The sequence below is a fragment of the Sarcophilus harrisii genome, chromosome 1 (assembly GCF_902635505.1).
Source record: "Sarcophilus harrisii chromosome 1, mSarHar1.11, whole genome shotgun sequence".
NCBI lineage: Eukaryota > Metazoa > Chordata > Mammalia > Dasyuromorphia > Dasyuridae > Sarcophilus > Sarcophilus harrisii.
The window spans coordinates 428449643-428465997 of record NC_045426.1 but is presented as its reverse complement, the minus strand read 5'-3'; the positions used below and the strand labels follow the sequence as shown (position 1 = coordinate 428465997).

General features: G+C 41.5%; 1 protein-coding gene across 2 annotated transcripts in view; it reads right to left on the bottom strand.

Moving 5' to 3' along the window:
* ZCCHC2 (zinc finger CCHC-type containing 2) overlaps positions 1-15609 on the bottom strand; it is a 73921-nt gene extending 58312 nt beyond the window's left edge. Inside the window, exon 1 of one of the 2 annotated variants that reach the window (XM_031946176.1) lies at positions 14580-15609. In XM_031946176.1, coding sequence (XP_031802036.1) covers positions 14580-15590 — 1011 coding nt within the window. In that variant the 5' untranslated portion in view covers positions 15591-15609. The remainder of the gene's footprint in view (positions 1-14579) is intronic. The other variant, XM_003759658.4, reaches the window with a different exon arrangement.
* Between the last annotated feature and the right edge of the window lie 746 nt (positions 15610-16355).

The following is a 16355-nucleotide window of genomic DNA, read 5'->3' as shown; positions in this document are numbered from 1 at the left end:
AGATGACTACAGGATATCAAATTCAAGATGAAAAATAATTGGAGATAACAGATTGGAAGTCAGCAGGAAGGTTGTCAGTTGAAAAAGTATAGAGGGGAAAAAAAGGATCCAGGACAGAATTCTGGAAAATACTTAATGGGCATGATGTGGCTGAAGATCCAGTAAAGGAAACTCAGAAAGAGCAATCAGATAGGTAGGAGCAGAAACAGGGAAGGGTTCAAAAAAACCTACAGAGAAAAGAGTATCAAGGAAAAGGAGGCGATTGACAGTTTCAAAGGAAAAGAAGTCAAGAAAGATGAAGACTGAGAAAAGACCACTCACTAGATTTGGCAATTTAAAGATTATAAGTAACTTTACAGAAGGTAGTTTTCTGTGCATGATAAAGTTGGAAGCCAGATTGTAGAAAATTAAATGAAAAGTGAAGAAACTTATTGTACACAGCCTTCTCAAATTTAATCCAAAAAAAAAAAACCAACACAGAATTAAAGTTAGTGGGGAAGGATGATTCAAGTAAGGGTTTTTTGAGGATGAAGAAGATAAGTGCATGTAAAGCAGGAATAGACATGGAGGGATTAAGTGTGAGAAAGTAGGGATAACTGAAAAGAATTTACTGGAGAAGATAGAATGGAACAAGATCATCTGTACAAACAAAGGAGTTTGTCTTAACAAAAGGCCACTTCATTATTCAATATTTTCAATATTTATTGAATAAAGTCAGGGTAAGTAGAGGCTTGAGAGTTAGCCTCTAAGTCTGGAAGACTTAGTTTCAAATTTTATCTCTTGTCTAGACTACCCTCAGTACCCAAGGAATATCCAAGCAATTATGACATAAGTTACAGAGTAATGTTAGGAAAACCTAAAGAAAAGAGTACTAAGAAGAAGAGGGTAAATGTTAAGTTTCAAAGGCTGCAGGGAGGTCAAGAAACATTAGAATAGAGAAAAAAAATCACCAGATTTAGCAATTAAAAGATTAGTAGCAACTACAGTGTGAGGAAATTGAGGGGATTAGAATACCAAATGGTAGTGGGAATTGAATGAACCACACTGACTCCATCCTGTGACTCGATTCTGGAGCTAGCTTATTTTCCTTTCTATTCAATTATGGGTCTAATCTAATTTCTGTCTTGTGAGAAAACTTTTATTCAATTGTAGGAATTGTGAGAGGACTTTGTTGCACTGTTTGAAACTAGCCTTGCATGGCTAGAAAACTGGACCACCTTTTCCTTCTACTTAGAGATCCCTCAATTAAGGTCCTAGGTTATGCTGATCAGAAACCTGGTCAGATCTGAAGACTGATACAAGTTTTCTCACAATTATATATCTCAAGCAACCCATATGTCTTCTATGAAAACTAGCCCTGTAATGATGACTGTTTCCATGTTCCTTTGATTGTATAGACACTTGTAGGGGAAATGGAATACTTCTTTCTCTAATTTTAGATAATTGTACCTGTTCACTTACTTCTCCCAACTTGAAAAGTCCCTAATCTTTAATCCAATTAGAAATCAAATTACCTAATATAGCCTGATTAATTGCTTTATTTTAATTAGCTAGTATTATTTGAGAAATTGTTTTTAATATATGTCTCCCTATATTTGGGGGGCAGTGCCTAAACTGAGGAACACAACTGGTCCTTATTTGGTGGGCATTTGGCATGTACTATTTAATAAATCCAAATACTCGGAAGCTCAAATCTTTGTTTCCCCAGTCATTTTACCTTCACTGCCACAGCAGAGAAGAGCTGAATGATGAGGTCAGAAGCAAGAGGTAAGAAGGGAGTAAAGGAATTGGTGGCACTTGTTACGGATAGTCTTCTCAAGGAGTTTAGCCAAAAAAGGAAGGAGAAATATGAAAAGACAGGTGAGATAGTTGGATGAAGTACAAGGTTGTTTTTGAAAATAGGTGAGAAGACCTGTTTGGAGAAGGAAAAGAAGTAATCAACAGACAGGAAATATTGTAGATGAGAGAGAGGAGGAATGACAAAAGTGGAAATCTGTTGAAGATGACAGGTGAAATGGGAACACTTCTGCATACTGAGGGGTTAGCCTGCTGAAAGAAAATGAATTACTTGAGATGAGGAGCTGAAGAACAGAAGAATCCACAGAGAATGGCCTCAGTTTTTTTAAGTAAAATATGAAGTAAGATTTTCAGCTGAGAGGGGTAGACATGAGAGGTTTGAAGAGGTTTGGAAGAGATGCAATGGTAAGTAGAATAGTGAAAAAATTAAGGGAAATGAAAAGACTGACACAAGAAGGCCCCAGCTTAAATTATGCAACATAAATCTGTAGTGAATTAGACAGAACAGTTTTCTGATTTTCTTTAGCGTCCTTCACTAACACATATACTTAGGGAAGAAAACAGCAAAAGGTGAGAGTAATCTAAGGCTAAGGTCTGGCAGGAAAAGATAGGCAATAGGATAAGAAGAGAAGAGAACAGTCTAGAGCTGAACTGGTTCACCAAAAAGATGGCAAAGAGAAGAAAATGAAACCAGTATTGGGGATGATGGCCTGGAAAAGAACTGAGAAGTTGAAGGACCAAAGGATGAACTAACAAGGAAGAACAGGATTTCTGGAATGCAAGGACAAGGGAAAGATGGAAATGTAGTAGGTTATGATGAAATCAAGGAATTTCAGAATTATGAATGTGTCAGTCCAAGGTTTTATGATTAATGTGATGGCAAGTATGCAGTGTATTCAGGATACTAATAACAGAGAAAAGACAGCCAATTTCCAGCCTACTGAGATAGCTAAGAACCACAGTGCATAGAATGGCTGACATAGCCAGAAAATTGAGTTCCAACCTTGCCTTAGTCACTTAATAGCTGTGTGATCTTAGTAAAATCACTTAACCTCTCTGTGCCTCAGTTTCTTTATCTTTAAGGGAACTGGCCAACCAACTCTAAGGATTCATCCAGCTCTAAATCTATGACCCAACAATCCCTGTAGTAATATGGAACTTAGCTGAGGTAGTGACACTGGGTATGAAAAGGAAAGAAATGATGTCAGAGACAATGTAAAGAATTAACTTATTGACTGAGTGTGAAGAAGTCAGAAAGAAACAAAAATTTAAGAGTACACTGAAGTTCGGTCTAGGTGATGAAGAATATATACGAAAACACACTGCAACATTTTGTGCTTTTTGAAACACTGCTATGAAGTCAATGTGTTCAAGGGATTCTCTTTCCTAGGATGTTGTCTGTTTGCCATTTTCCAGATTTCAAAATGCAAAAACCCTAAATATTCAATTGCAAATTACTTTTACAAAAAATAAAATAACTTTAACTTCTCTCATGAGCAAAAAAGATGATGCTGTGATAATATGAACAGATTCCATGCAGGTTCATGAAATATCAATACTCCAATTTTTAAAACTACTTTGGTTCACGTATGGACCCAGTCCTAGAGAGCATCTCTTTACTATAAAAGATTCAATGAAAATAGATATGTGTTTGTCAAACTTCATTTTTAATAATAAAAGTTCAATTCTGATTTAACATCACGTAATCTTAAATGTTTCTCCTGGTTCTTTCAATTGGGCTTTAAATTAAAAGAATTCTTTAAGTAAAACAAAATACAAGCATAATAAGGCAGTTCTCCTTTCTTGAACTAAATTAAAGGTAAAGATTTTTACTAAAATTAAAAGTAATTTCACAGTACAAGCTTTTTCAAACTTTTACAGAACTTTAAAGAATTTCTAAAAAATAAGCATTCTATTTTTAAATGCTTGTAAGCTTAAAGTTTTTTTTTTTGAATGATTCTATTTATAGCTATAATGACATGCTATAAAGTTTAAACTACACAGACCAACCAGCCTTACTTCACTATGGTTATTAAAAAAAAATATTATCTAACAAATTTTACTTTTCATACTCATAGAGGCCACAAGTAAATAATGTAAACCATCATCCAATAATAGTAACATGTCCAGCTGTTCAAACAATAATTCAAGTAACAATATTTAATGCTGAGAGTCAATTACCTTTCGGCTTTAGAAGGCTAATCTATTTTTGCTACTGAGAGAAAGACAATGAAAGAAATCAAAAGATAAATGTATGTGTTGCATATTTAAAGTTCAGAGAAGAAACAAGACTGCCAATCACTACTCCCTTTCACACACACTTTCTACAGCCTAACCCAAATATCTGGTTCAACTATAAATTTGGTGATGGTATCAAGTATGTGACAGAAGCAGTTGTTACAACACACACCAACTGACTTGATAGACTAACTCAACCAGTTCAGTGAATCAAAAGTTCAGTTCTAGACTAATTTGAGTTCCTACTATGTTCCTCATCTCACTTTTGATTTAATTTTGGTGGGTTGGCCTTGAATAAGACTCCTTTTTCCAACCATAGCAACCTTAGGGCTGATTTTACTTTATATTCTGTTATTGCTGAGAGTCCTTCCAAAATCTCCCCTCATCCTTAATTCTTGTCATGAAACAATATATCTAGGTGGCAAACTCTCTTTCCTTGCCACTCATTTTCTCTCTGATACCCATGCAATTTAACTCACCCCTGCCCTTATGCTTTCTGTTCAAGATTTCTATTGTGTCCTTAGAATTTCTTATTTCACTGTTAAACTCCTTTTTAATTTTATTAAACAAAACTAAGACTTCTAAGAACACCCAATAGTGGAAGAAAAGAGGAAAATGTTAACCTTTAATAGCTAAACTGCAACATTTTCTATTTCTTGTTTTACTTCTACAATAAATGAAACTTTCCCTTGAGAACATCAAATTGATGGTCATTTTCTGGTCCCTCCTTGGTTGTCACGCACCATCTCCTTTTTAGTTTTACAAAGCTAGAAAGATGTTAGCTTATTCCAATTACTTTTAGCTTTCCAGTATTACTTATAGGATCATATAATTTAGAACTACAAGGGACCCCTTAAAGATATAGTCCTATATATATATATATATATATATAGAGAGAGAGAGAGAGGGGTTTAAAAAGAAGTTAAGTGACTTTTTCAATGTCAAAAAAAAAAAAAAAAAAAAAAGACAGACTTCAAAACTAAATTTTCATTCCAGAAACTTGTTTTGCCATTAATTACTAACAATCTTCTTTCAAATTCCTTCAAATCCACCCTCTTCAGAGCCATTCATTTATGTACCCATATCCAGGATACAATCCTACTTTCTTCAATGACTTTCCCGTTTGGTTCTTGTCACACTTTGTATATAAATTTGATCAAAGTCAATAGATCACATACATGGCACGACATTAAATCAAAATGAATTGTTAAGCAAGAATTAAATACCACATTAAATTTATAATGGAAATGCTTCTATAAAGTTAGGCATGATTACTTCACTAATCAAAGATAAATTTTTTAGCCTTTCTATGAACAAAAACTACTATCCTAGTTGATCCTCACAAAATCAAGTAATCATACAAAAGGGGCACCTAGCTGGCACAGTGAATAGGGGTGTGAGCTTGGAGTCCAGAAGACTTCAGTTCAAATCTGGTCTCAAAATTCTACTAGCTGTGTGAACCTGGACAAGTCACTTAATCCTGTTTACTTCTGTTTCCTTATCTGTAAAATAAGCTGGAGAAGGAAATGGCAAACCACCCTAATAGCTTTGCCAAGAAAACTCCAAAACTCACAAAGAGTTGGACACAACTGAAAAATGACTAAGCATCAATCTAGCTGCTTGGGGCAAATAAAAATTCAAACCACAATACTAACTTAGCTCTAATACATCATTTTAGTTAATTACCAATCATTTATTCAGTGCTGTCTATGTGTAGGCAAGAAATGCTTAATTAACAAACGATACCAATAGTCTAATTACTAAATAATTATCTATTCACCCTTCTCTTACAGTGCTTACCCTTTCATTTTGCACTCGCATTCAGTCTCATCTCAAACTGGAAAGAAAGTGGGACTCTCCACTCAATGATGAATTCTTACAGCTGGTCATAACCTTTACACCAGTCACCCACTTCTTCCATTTTTCCCATACTTTTTCCTTTGAAATGCCTGTTCCACAGAAAACAAACTTTTTTTTTTTTTTTTAAATTTAATAGCCTTTTATTTACAGGATATAAACATGGGTAACTTTACAGCATTAACAATTGCCAAACCTCTTGTTCCATTTTTTCACCTCTTACCCCACCCCGAAAACAAACTTTTAATCTTAAATCTTTTTTCTTCCCACTCCTTCCATATCAATAAGTTATTACTGAATTCTTGCTTCCCACTGACAATATAGCCTCCCTAGACACCCTTTTCAGGCTGTACTTTCACTCCTTCTCCTCAGCTCATTGGTCAAGCCAACTTGTCCTTACTCCCCAAGATCCCTTCAGGATTCTCCACCTACCTCCATTACTTAGTAATGTGAGAGATGATTTATTTGGAGCCTTACCCTATTCCAACCAGTATTAACCAATATGATAGTTAGTCATAGCAAAGTTCTGTATGTAAGGCCTTAGAGCTGTGAGCTGCAGATTCTAAGTTCACTTATTTAACTATATAGGAAGTTGATTAAAGGCCTTCCAGCCTTATTCTGCCTTGTCATGATGACCAAACCCAGTGTGGCAGAGATCACAACCATGTGGAAAGCTCCCTAAATATTTCTGTACTTCCAGGCCAATCATTTATCCAAAAGGAGCAGATGACCATCTTATGACCACTCAGGACAATCCAACTTGTGATAATTTGTACCATTTCTTCCTGCCCAAACCCTTGTGCTGACATATTATTTTGCTTATTTTAGCTCATGTGTCACAAGTCAATCAATGGAAATATTCTTTATTAGTTATAGCTGTTCAGGAATAACTGGACATCTAGTCCCATAAAAATAGGGATCTAGAAGGAGGAGGCCTCTCAGATTGCAAGGAAGATCTAAGGTCCACTTCACTAGAAGAGATCAAGGACCCTTTAATAATGTGCAATTGGCTCAGAGCTTTGCCTCAGTCTCTTTTATTGTAGGTGGGATAGTTTTAATCCCCACAATAACTTCTCTTCCTTTGAGGTTCATGTTATACATATCTACTACTCAATCCAAGTTCTGACAGCTGTTGTTTTTAGACCCCAAAGTCACTCCCCTCTCTTTCTCAATGAACTTAGTACCTCATTTATACTTTTTCTCTCTTTCCCAACTCCTGTCTCCACTAGGGGCCATTAACATACTTACTGACTCTTCTTCAAATTGGTAACTACTCATTCATTTCCTCATCCATTCACTTCTTATGACCTACTCCTCCACCTCATTTCAACCATAGACAGAGATAGTCCCACCAGTCACTTTGCTTTGCTATCAACCAAAAATGAGCCACTTCTATGTTTAAGAATTCTGAACCCTCTTATCTGACTGTAATCTACTGGCTTGTGGCTTTTCTTTCAGCCATCTCTCACAAAACACTACATCTCTCTGCACTGTGATCCTTCAATTTTCCCAGGCCACAATTCTTGAACAGCTCTCTCCTTTTCCCCATCTTGACCCCTTGTACAACCAATCCAACTCTAATCAGCTTTCTCAAGTTGCTACCCTCCTTTACATTTACTGACACAGTTCCCACCATGAACTGCCTTTGCTCCCTCACACTAAACAAAGATAAAGAAAACACAATGACCATTCTGATTCAATCAAACCCAGTCCTGCCAACAGAGGCATCCACCAGGCCTGACACCTGGGAGTCCCCCAGGACTTCTCATGCTTCCCTTTTCCTCCCCACATCCAAGCTGTGCCAAAGTCTGTCAGTTTTTTCTCTCTTCTGATGTAGGCTCCTGCTGGGTCGGGTCTCTCTCCATTCCAATCTATTCTCCATTCTACCATGAAAGGAGCAGTCTAATCATGGCATGACCCCTAATACACTATCTAATTGTCCTCAGACATGAAGGTCAAATAAAGGGAAATCCCATAGCACCTGTGAAAAAGTGTTTCAGTGGAATGATTTACTAAGCACAGCCAAAGGACAGACAGAGGAAAAGTGTGCACAAATCCATATGGTTTCCCCAGATCCTGAGATTTTTAGTTCTTGGCAATTAATACTTGCTGGGTATGGTGATGATGTCTCTAATTCCTGATCCTGAGGAGGCTATAATTGGAGGACTACTTAAGTTGAAGAACTCTTGAGATATAGTAAGGCCTACAGTTTACTGGCTGTCTGTACCAAGTCTTATAACAAGGCCTCCTCCCAAAGTCCTAAATAAAAAGGGACAAACCAGTTTGGGTTAGAAATGGAGCAGATCAAAGTTTCCATGCCCCTTAGGAGTGGAATCAGGCTTTAGAAATATCGAGGTTCTGCATTTTGAGCCCAGGGAACATCGTTGGAAACTTCGTCTCAACAAATACTGATTTCAAAAGGAATACTGTATGTTGGAAAATGTTCTTAAATCACAGAACTTACTACATTTAGCAACAGCAATACTGGCTTAGTTTTGCATTCAAAAATGGTGAGACTGAAGTTAATTTCAGGGTCAACTAATTCAAATCCTACTCAAATCATGAATTTAATTTATAGTATCTTTGATAAGTGGCTATCCAGCTTCTCTGTTTGCATCTTCTTGTTGTTAGATTGTTTTCCACTATGTGTGATTCTTTGTGCTCCTATTTGGGATTTTCTTGGCAAAGGTACTAGAGTAGTTTGCCATTTCCTTCTCCAGATGAGGAGCTGAGACAAACAGGATTAAGTAACTTGACCAGAGTCACACTGTTAGTAACTGCTTCTCTTGAATTTTCAATGATAGGGAGTTTACTATCTCAAAAAAGCAGCACATTCCATCTCAGAGCAATGGACAAAGTTAGGAACTTAGGATTTAGGAAGATGAATTTCCCCAGAGCTCAAATCGGGTCTCAGCTACTTACTAGCTGTGTGACTTTGGGCAAGTCACTTATTCCTGTTTGCCTCAGTTTCCTCATTTGAAAATTGAACTGGAGAAGGAAATGGAAAACCACTTCATTATCTCTGCCCAGGAAACCCCAAATGGGGCATGAAAAGTCAGACACAACTAAAAATAAAACATCATCACTAGTCAGAATATCTTTTTATTTAATTGAAAATGTACCTCCCTATAATTTTCACTTATTAACTAATTCCTCTTGCATATATCAATCCTTAAAATTCCTTTGGTAATTTGAAGATAACCAAAATGTTCCCCTGAAGTTCTCTCTTCTCCAGACTAGAGTTCTAGTTCCTTCAACTCTTCCTAGCATGACATGGTTTCTGATTCCCTTAATATTCTGATTGCCCTGGGACATTATATCTCTTAATTATATAAATGCTACATAGAAGTGATAGTACAATAAACAAAGAATTAAAATTACATGCTTTAGTTATAAATCTTGTGTTAAAAAATAAACATGCCAACTTTTAAAGTATAGCAAAATCTAATAATGCAAAATATTCATCATTAAAATCCCATGATAACAAATGATAAACAAGCATTTGAAGACTTCTATATATTTGTAATTGTTATTATTACTGAATAATGATTTTTTTCAGTAAAGTCCAAGTACTCTAATGAAACATAAGTAGCAATACCCTAAAAACTAATGGGGATGGGTCAAGTATAATGTATAAATAAATTTATCTTTCTTTAGATCCTTTTCTTCTGCTTAGTTCTCAGCTCTACTGGTGTATTTATTTGGGATACTGTGTTAGGCCTGGGATACTTTAAAATAAGAGAAAAATTCAAAAGTAATTGAGATGCTGTTTCAAGTTAAAACTGTGAAAATAAACAGTGAATGATGACCTATTAATAGCCATATCTAGCTGCCTTTTCTCAATCTTCACCCTTCCTGACCTCTCTGCAATATTGGGCATAACTAAGCACTCTCTCTACTCTGGATATTCTTTTTGTCCTAGTTTTCCTGATACTGCTTTTTCTTCATTTTCTAGTTACCTGTCTGACAATCCTTTATCAGTATCTTTTGCTGATCTTTCAATCATGCATCTCTTTTATGCCCACTAGCCATCTTCCCCTCCCCCATATCTTCATAAGTCTGTTTTGGGCCATCTTCTCTTTTCCTCCCTACTCAATTCTACTCCAAGTCCCAAATAATATCCCGCCACCTACAATAAGCCTTTCCCAATTCTTATTAAATCAAGTGGCTTCCCTTTATTTATCTCCAATCGGCCTTTCTTTGTATTTCATGTGCTTAGCACAGTACCTCTACATAGTAGGTGTTTAATAATTACTTTTTTGACTAATTACTACTTCCTTTGGTGACATCACCAATTTTTATATGTTCAATTATTATTTCTATGTAGATGACTCTCAGATTGATAAAAACCAGAAGTAGTCTCTCTATCCTGGGCTCCCATCCACTATCATAAACTGCAATGTCTTTTGAGCATCTCTAACTGAATTATTCCAGTCATTTTAAACTCAACATGTCCACAAAATAAATCCCCATAAACACTCCTGTCTTTCAACTTCATTTAGCAGCAAGGGCATCACTGTTGCTTCCCAGTCATTCAGATACAAAAGTGGATTGTCATCTTCAACTTCTCACTTTAACTCACCCTATATATACCAACCAATTGTCAAATGCTATCCTTGCTAGTATTGCAACATCCCACTTTTCTCCTCTCACACAGCCAACACCTTGTATTTCAGGCTGTCATCATCTAGAGTGTTGCAAAAAATTCTTAATAAGTGTCTCTACCTTTGTAGCTTCCCACTGTGTAGTTGCTACAATAGTTTTCCTAAAAGCTTATGTGTAACCATATTAGTCTCCTACTCAAAACTCCAGTAGCTCTTCATTGCTACCTCCAAGATCAAAGTAATGTCTGGCATTTAAAATTCTTTACAATTGAGGTCCTTTCTACTTTTCCCATATTCTATCTATTTCCTTCTATGCACTTTAAGATCAAGCAAACCTGTCCCACTTGTTGGCCCTCACAATGGACAATCTATTCTCATCTCATTTTTCTGTACTTCCTGAACAGTAGGAGGGCAGTGTCACTGGATGGAAGAGTACATGGAAGAGAGTAAGCTATAAAAAGACTGAAAAGGCAGAAGGAAGCTAGGTTATGAACAGGTTTAAATGTTATGGCATTTTATGTTTGATCCTGGAAATGATAGGGAGCCACTTGGCTTTATCAAAGTTGGGAAGGGAGGGTGATATGACTGAAAAATCATTTTAGGAAGTGAATGAAGAAAGGATTGAAGGGAGGAAGAGATCAGAGGCAAACAGATCCACCAGGAAGATGTTGCAATAGTTCAAATGTGAAGGCCTGCACTAAGGTGGTAGTACTGTCAGAGGAGAGATGGGGGTATATACAAGAGACATTGGGAAGGTGAAACTGATGGGCTGTGGCAGCAGAATGCACATGGTGGAAAGAAGGTGAGAGACTGTGAACAATTACAAATGACTGCTAGCTTTTGAGCCTGAGGAACTGGGAGGACATGGTTGCCCTTTACAGTAGTAAAACTCAACATTCATACAATTGAAATCACACCTCTTTGGGGTATTCAGTATGTTTATTTAGTATATTTAAATATTACATATTAAATTATGTTATGTAACTTATAAATTCAGCTTGTGTTTCGTCAGCTTTCTATGGCCAGATTGGCATCAAAGCTACAGGTGGGCTATGCTCTTTTCTGATTATTTTGCTGGAGCACTGGCCCACTCACTAAAAACGTCTCGAGAAAACAAACAAACTACAATTTGAGGCACTAGCAATGAACACCTGTTGAAGCACAATTTAAAATTTTCGGAATTTGGGTCTGCGTTTTAGCATCCCACTTCCTAAAGCTTTCTGGACTGAGCTGGGAACGGAAACCCTTCTACTTAAATCTCCAAATTCCAGGGTCTTGATCCAAACTCCTCCAGGTGCTCACCAAGGGAGAAAGCGGCCCAGGGACTCGCCACCATCAAGCAGAGAGGGATGCTAGGCCCCCAGCGCCGCCCCGGCCTCCCATTGGCCCCTCGTGTGCCCCGCCTCTCCACCGGGCCCGCCTTCTCCCCACCCCACCCCCCAGAGCAGAAGAGCAGAGCTTACATAAAGACTGACGCTCTCAGCCCCCAGCTCACTCCCCGCCAACCCGAAAGGGGGCGGGACCCAACAACTCCTGTCACGTGACGGGAGAGGCCCCCGCCGCCATCTTGAGGGGGGAATGGGAGAAGCCCCGCATGGAGATCCAGAGCAAAACTCCATCCACCTCCCACTCAGACAGAGCCACGGCCACACGTGATCAGGGCACAGCCGCTCCATCCTCTCCGCCTAAGGCACTTCGCAGTCCGGGACAGACTTCAAGCCCCTCAGGGCAGAAATCCACGAGGCTGAGGGCTTTTCCTCCCAGACGGCCAAGTAGCGCCTCCCACCCCTTCTCTTTCCTCGCAGCCCCCTCCCCTAGCCCTCTTCCTCTGGCGGGAGTGGGCAGGGGAGCAGTTGTAGGGACTCGGTGGCCAATCAGTCCCTTCCCAAGAGGAAGTAAGTGACAGGAATATGGACTGGGAGTCACAGGACCAAGAATGAGCATCCTCTGGGCTCTTCCTCAGCAGAATACACCAGTGTAGCGGAATGAGAACGCAATTAGAGAAGTGGATGTGACTGAACTCTTGATCAGATGAGGGGCAGTAAATGCTAGGCTCTATACATAGTGTAAGTAATAAATGTGGAGGCACATTTATTTTGGTGTAGTTTGAAAACCACCCTCTAAAAATGATCACCTGTAATACTAAATATTTAAGTTGACTCTTCAAACCAACATAGCATAGATGATACTTTTTGAAAATTGTAATGACTTTCTGAAATTAATGGGAGGATGTCTAATACAGGATCCATCCCACTCCTCTCTCAGCTGAACCTGGTTTGCCAGGAAATGCCCTGGGGAGTCTACAGAAAGTTTACTTTTATGCAGCTTTTCTTTCTTTTATTCGCTTAACTCACAACAATTCTCTTCCAAGTAAACTTTCCAGTAAAAGGAAAAAAAAAAATCAAGATTAAATATATGCCTATCAATTCTATGGACAAATCAAGCCAATTCCTTATTAGAATGTAAGCTCCTTGAAGGGAGGGACCAGGTTTTATTTCAACTGTCTCTGATCACAGGCTTGGGCTGCTTGAAGATTGCTGATGTGATTGGACATTTCTCCACTAAGTAAAGCTTCAAACATTCAAACTATTTTTTAAGTGCTGGGGGATATTAAAATGATTTTGTCATAATCTGTATCTCTTTCCTCAAGATTACATACAATTGGACTTGCCCATACTTTCATTTTCTATACAGACTAAATTCTAAATAGCTGTCCTATAATATATGTTTACATATATATTAAATGTCTGAAAAGAATTGACATTTTTAAGGAAAAAAACTTAGGCACTTCTATTTCCCAGGACAAAATTACTTGGCAATTCATGGAAAGCAAAATATTAGTATGATCTCATATTCTTATTTAAAATACTAAGGAACTTCAGAGAATTAAAATCTACATATCAAATGACTTTAGGGTTTTGTTTTTTTTTTTAAGAGTCAAATGGTTTTATAAAGTTCCTGCACATTATCTCTAAACTTCCGGGGGTGGGAAAAAAAAGTCTCTTTACAAAGCCACAGTAAGGGCACAAAACTTAGAAAATCCTTTCTCAGTCCATTTGGCCTTTTTGCTGAAGGTACAATTCTAAAGATAAAATTTAAAGGAATGAAAGAGGTGGAGGAAGTATATGTAGTACAATAAGTGAGTTCTATTAAGTAGTTTAACAAGTCAACTGAACTGAAGATGGAATATTATATTACAGCACAGATGGTTTTATAAAGTCATATATAAATCCAATTTTAAAATCAGAAAGTTTAAAATTGTCTCAAATGCATTCTCCCCAATCACACCTGGTTTGCTCAATAAGATCCTTAAGAAAATGACATCTGTGCCTATATGGTAAAGTACCAGCATATGGTGACAGACCCAGTGGTGATGAGCACTAACCCAACCAAAACCTGCCAAAGTTCCAGGTTTTGCAAAAGTGAAGGGGAATAACTAGTATGTCTTGAATTAAACTGCCTACTTTTTGAGAGGATATATAGCTGTTTCTATTCAAAATTAATAAAATTAGATTCAATTTCCTTTTATTCTAAATCCTTTAGAAGGTCATCAGACTTAATTCAAATGAAGTTTTTATGCCAAAAATCAGCCCTACTCCAATGCAAGCAACACCTTCATTCTGTGGAATGGACACTCCAGATCTCATTAAAAAGTCACTGGTGAAGGATCTGATAGAGCTTTTAAACATGTACTATAAAAAGTTAAATCTACTTGAAAGGAATTGCGTAGGGAAGTCAAGTCTCTCTCGCTGCCCCTCTGGGAAGGTTCAAAAGACCAAGGAAAAAAAAAAAAAAAGGCAACGGAACCTCCAAAAGAAAAGGCGGGGGCCTAAGTCGGGATGCTCATTTTCTCGGAGACTATTCTACCAATGGGGATGATTTCTAGAGCTTTCTCATTATGGCGAGTGGGGGGTGAAAGGGGTCTAATACATGAAAATCAAGAATACGACTAATATCCCTATTTGAAGAGTGGGAAGAATCGTGAGGTCTAGGAGATGCAGATTGGTAAAGATGTTTCTAAGGACACTAAGTACCTGGATCAGAGGCTGTCTTCCCCACACCCCTCCCAAGAAAGAGGTCTACCTGGGCCCTCAGGGCTGTGAAGTTGCACTCCTCCCGGTCTCCGTCCTCTTGGTCCCCTCGGAGGGCCGTCCGAAGCCGCTCCAGATGCTCCCTCAGGGTGACCCGCTGGTGGAAGGAGAAAGCCGGGTGCAGGGAGGCCATAGTGAATAGCAGCAGCAGCTCTTCCTGGGCCCCGAACCCCAGCCCGTCGGCTCGAGGCGCCGCACCATTCCCTTCCGGGCCCCGCTCCTCCGATCTGTCCCCTTTCTCCTCGCCGGGCTCGGGGTCGCTGCGGGCCGGGGCTGGCCGGCTGTTGGCACCGCAGTTAACGACGGAGCTGAAGCTCTTGAGCACCGAGTCCACCTGCGGGAGGAGGCGGTGCAGACGCCCGGCCGCTTCGCGGTTTTCCGACCCCAGCAGCGCCAGGTAGACGATGAGGCGGGAGCGGACGGCGGGGTCTCGGAAGTCTCCGAGCTGCCCCGGGTCGGTGAGGCCGTTGGCCTTGGCCTCCGAGTCCCGCAGGTAGTGGTAGTCCTTGCGAGCCAGGTCCTCCAAGCACGAGCCCAGGAAGCGCAGCTCCAGCGGATTGCACAGGTCCAGGAGCCCGCACATGAACTCGAGGCGCTGCGCGGAGCCCAGCACCAGCCCGAACCACTCGTACACCCGCTCCTGGTCCCGGAGCAGCGAGGCGGGGCCGCAGCCGCCCTGCAGGGACATGCCCTCCCCGGCCGCTGCCGCCACGGCCGCCGCCCCGCCAGCAACAGGCGGCCCCGGCGGGAGCAGCAAGCCGCGCAGCGGGCCCGGCCGCTCCCGGAGGCAGCGCCCCCCGGGCCCCAGCGGCGCCGGCGGCAACGGCGGGCGCACCGCCGGGTGCAGCGGGAGGTGACAGTCGCGCCGGTGGAGCGGGTCCTTCACGCCCATCCGCCCGTCCGCCTCCGCCTCCGCCGCCGCCGCCTCCAGTTCCTCAGCCTCCAGCTGCTGCTGCTGCTCCTTGGGGTGCGTCTGCTTCAGGGGCAGTTTCATCTTCAGCATCCTCGGCTAAGGCGGCGCGGACATGCAGGCGGAGGCGGAGGGGAGCGTGCGCGGGGGGAGGCGGCGGCCAGAGAACAGGCAGGCGGGGGACGGGAGACGGCGGCGGGGCAGTGGCAGGCGCGCGGGAGCCGAGAACGAGGATCGCCACAGAGTCAGGAGTCGAGCCCCTCCATGCCGCCGTCTCCGGGGTCCGGGGTGGGGGAGGGGTCGAGGGGGAGGCCGGGGGCGGGTCTCCCCGCGGCTCGCAGGAGGCGGCTTTGGCAGCCGGGAGGGGTGGCAGTCCCAGGCGGCTGTGTCGTCGTTGGCTCCCCCCGGGGCGAGAGGGCGGGGTGTTCCCGGCTGCGGGGCGGGCGGCGGCGCCCTCCGCTCTGGGGCTCCCGCGTCTCCGTACGTGTGTGTGTGTCTCGCGCGCTCCCTCCCGCACACACACGGAGCCGAGGCGGTGGCGGCGGCGGCGGCGGCGGCGGAGAAGCGGCTTCCCCCACAGGCGGGCGAGGACTGGGCTGGAGGGAAAGGAGGGGAAGGGAGGGGCGGGGCGGGGTAGAGGGGGCGGGAGGGAGCGATGGACGCCGCCGGCATCCACGCACTGGCTCTCTGGCCAATCAACGGCCGGGGCTGGAGGCCGAGGCCGCTGTGCGTCACACCCATCGGCCTCCGGAGCCGCCTGCTTCCGAAGGCCCCGCCCCCTCCTTACTCCTCTGTCGTCTCCCTCGACCCCCACCTTGGAGCTTCCGCGCGGTCCTAAATGTCTTAGGTTCCAAGGAG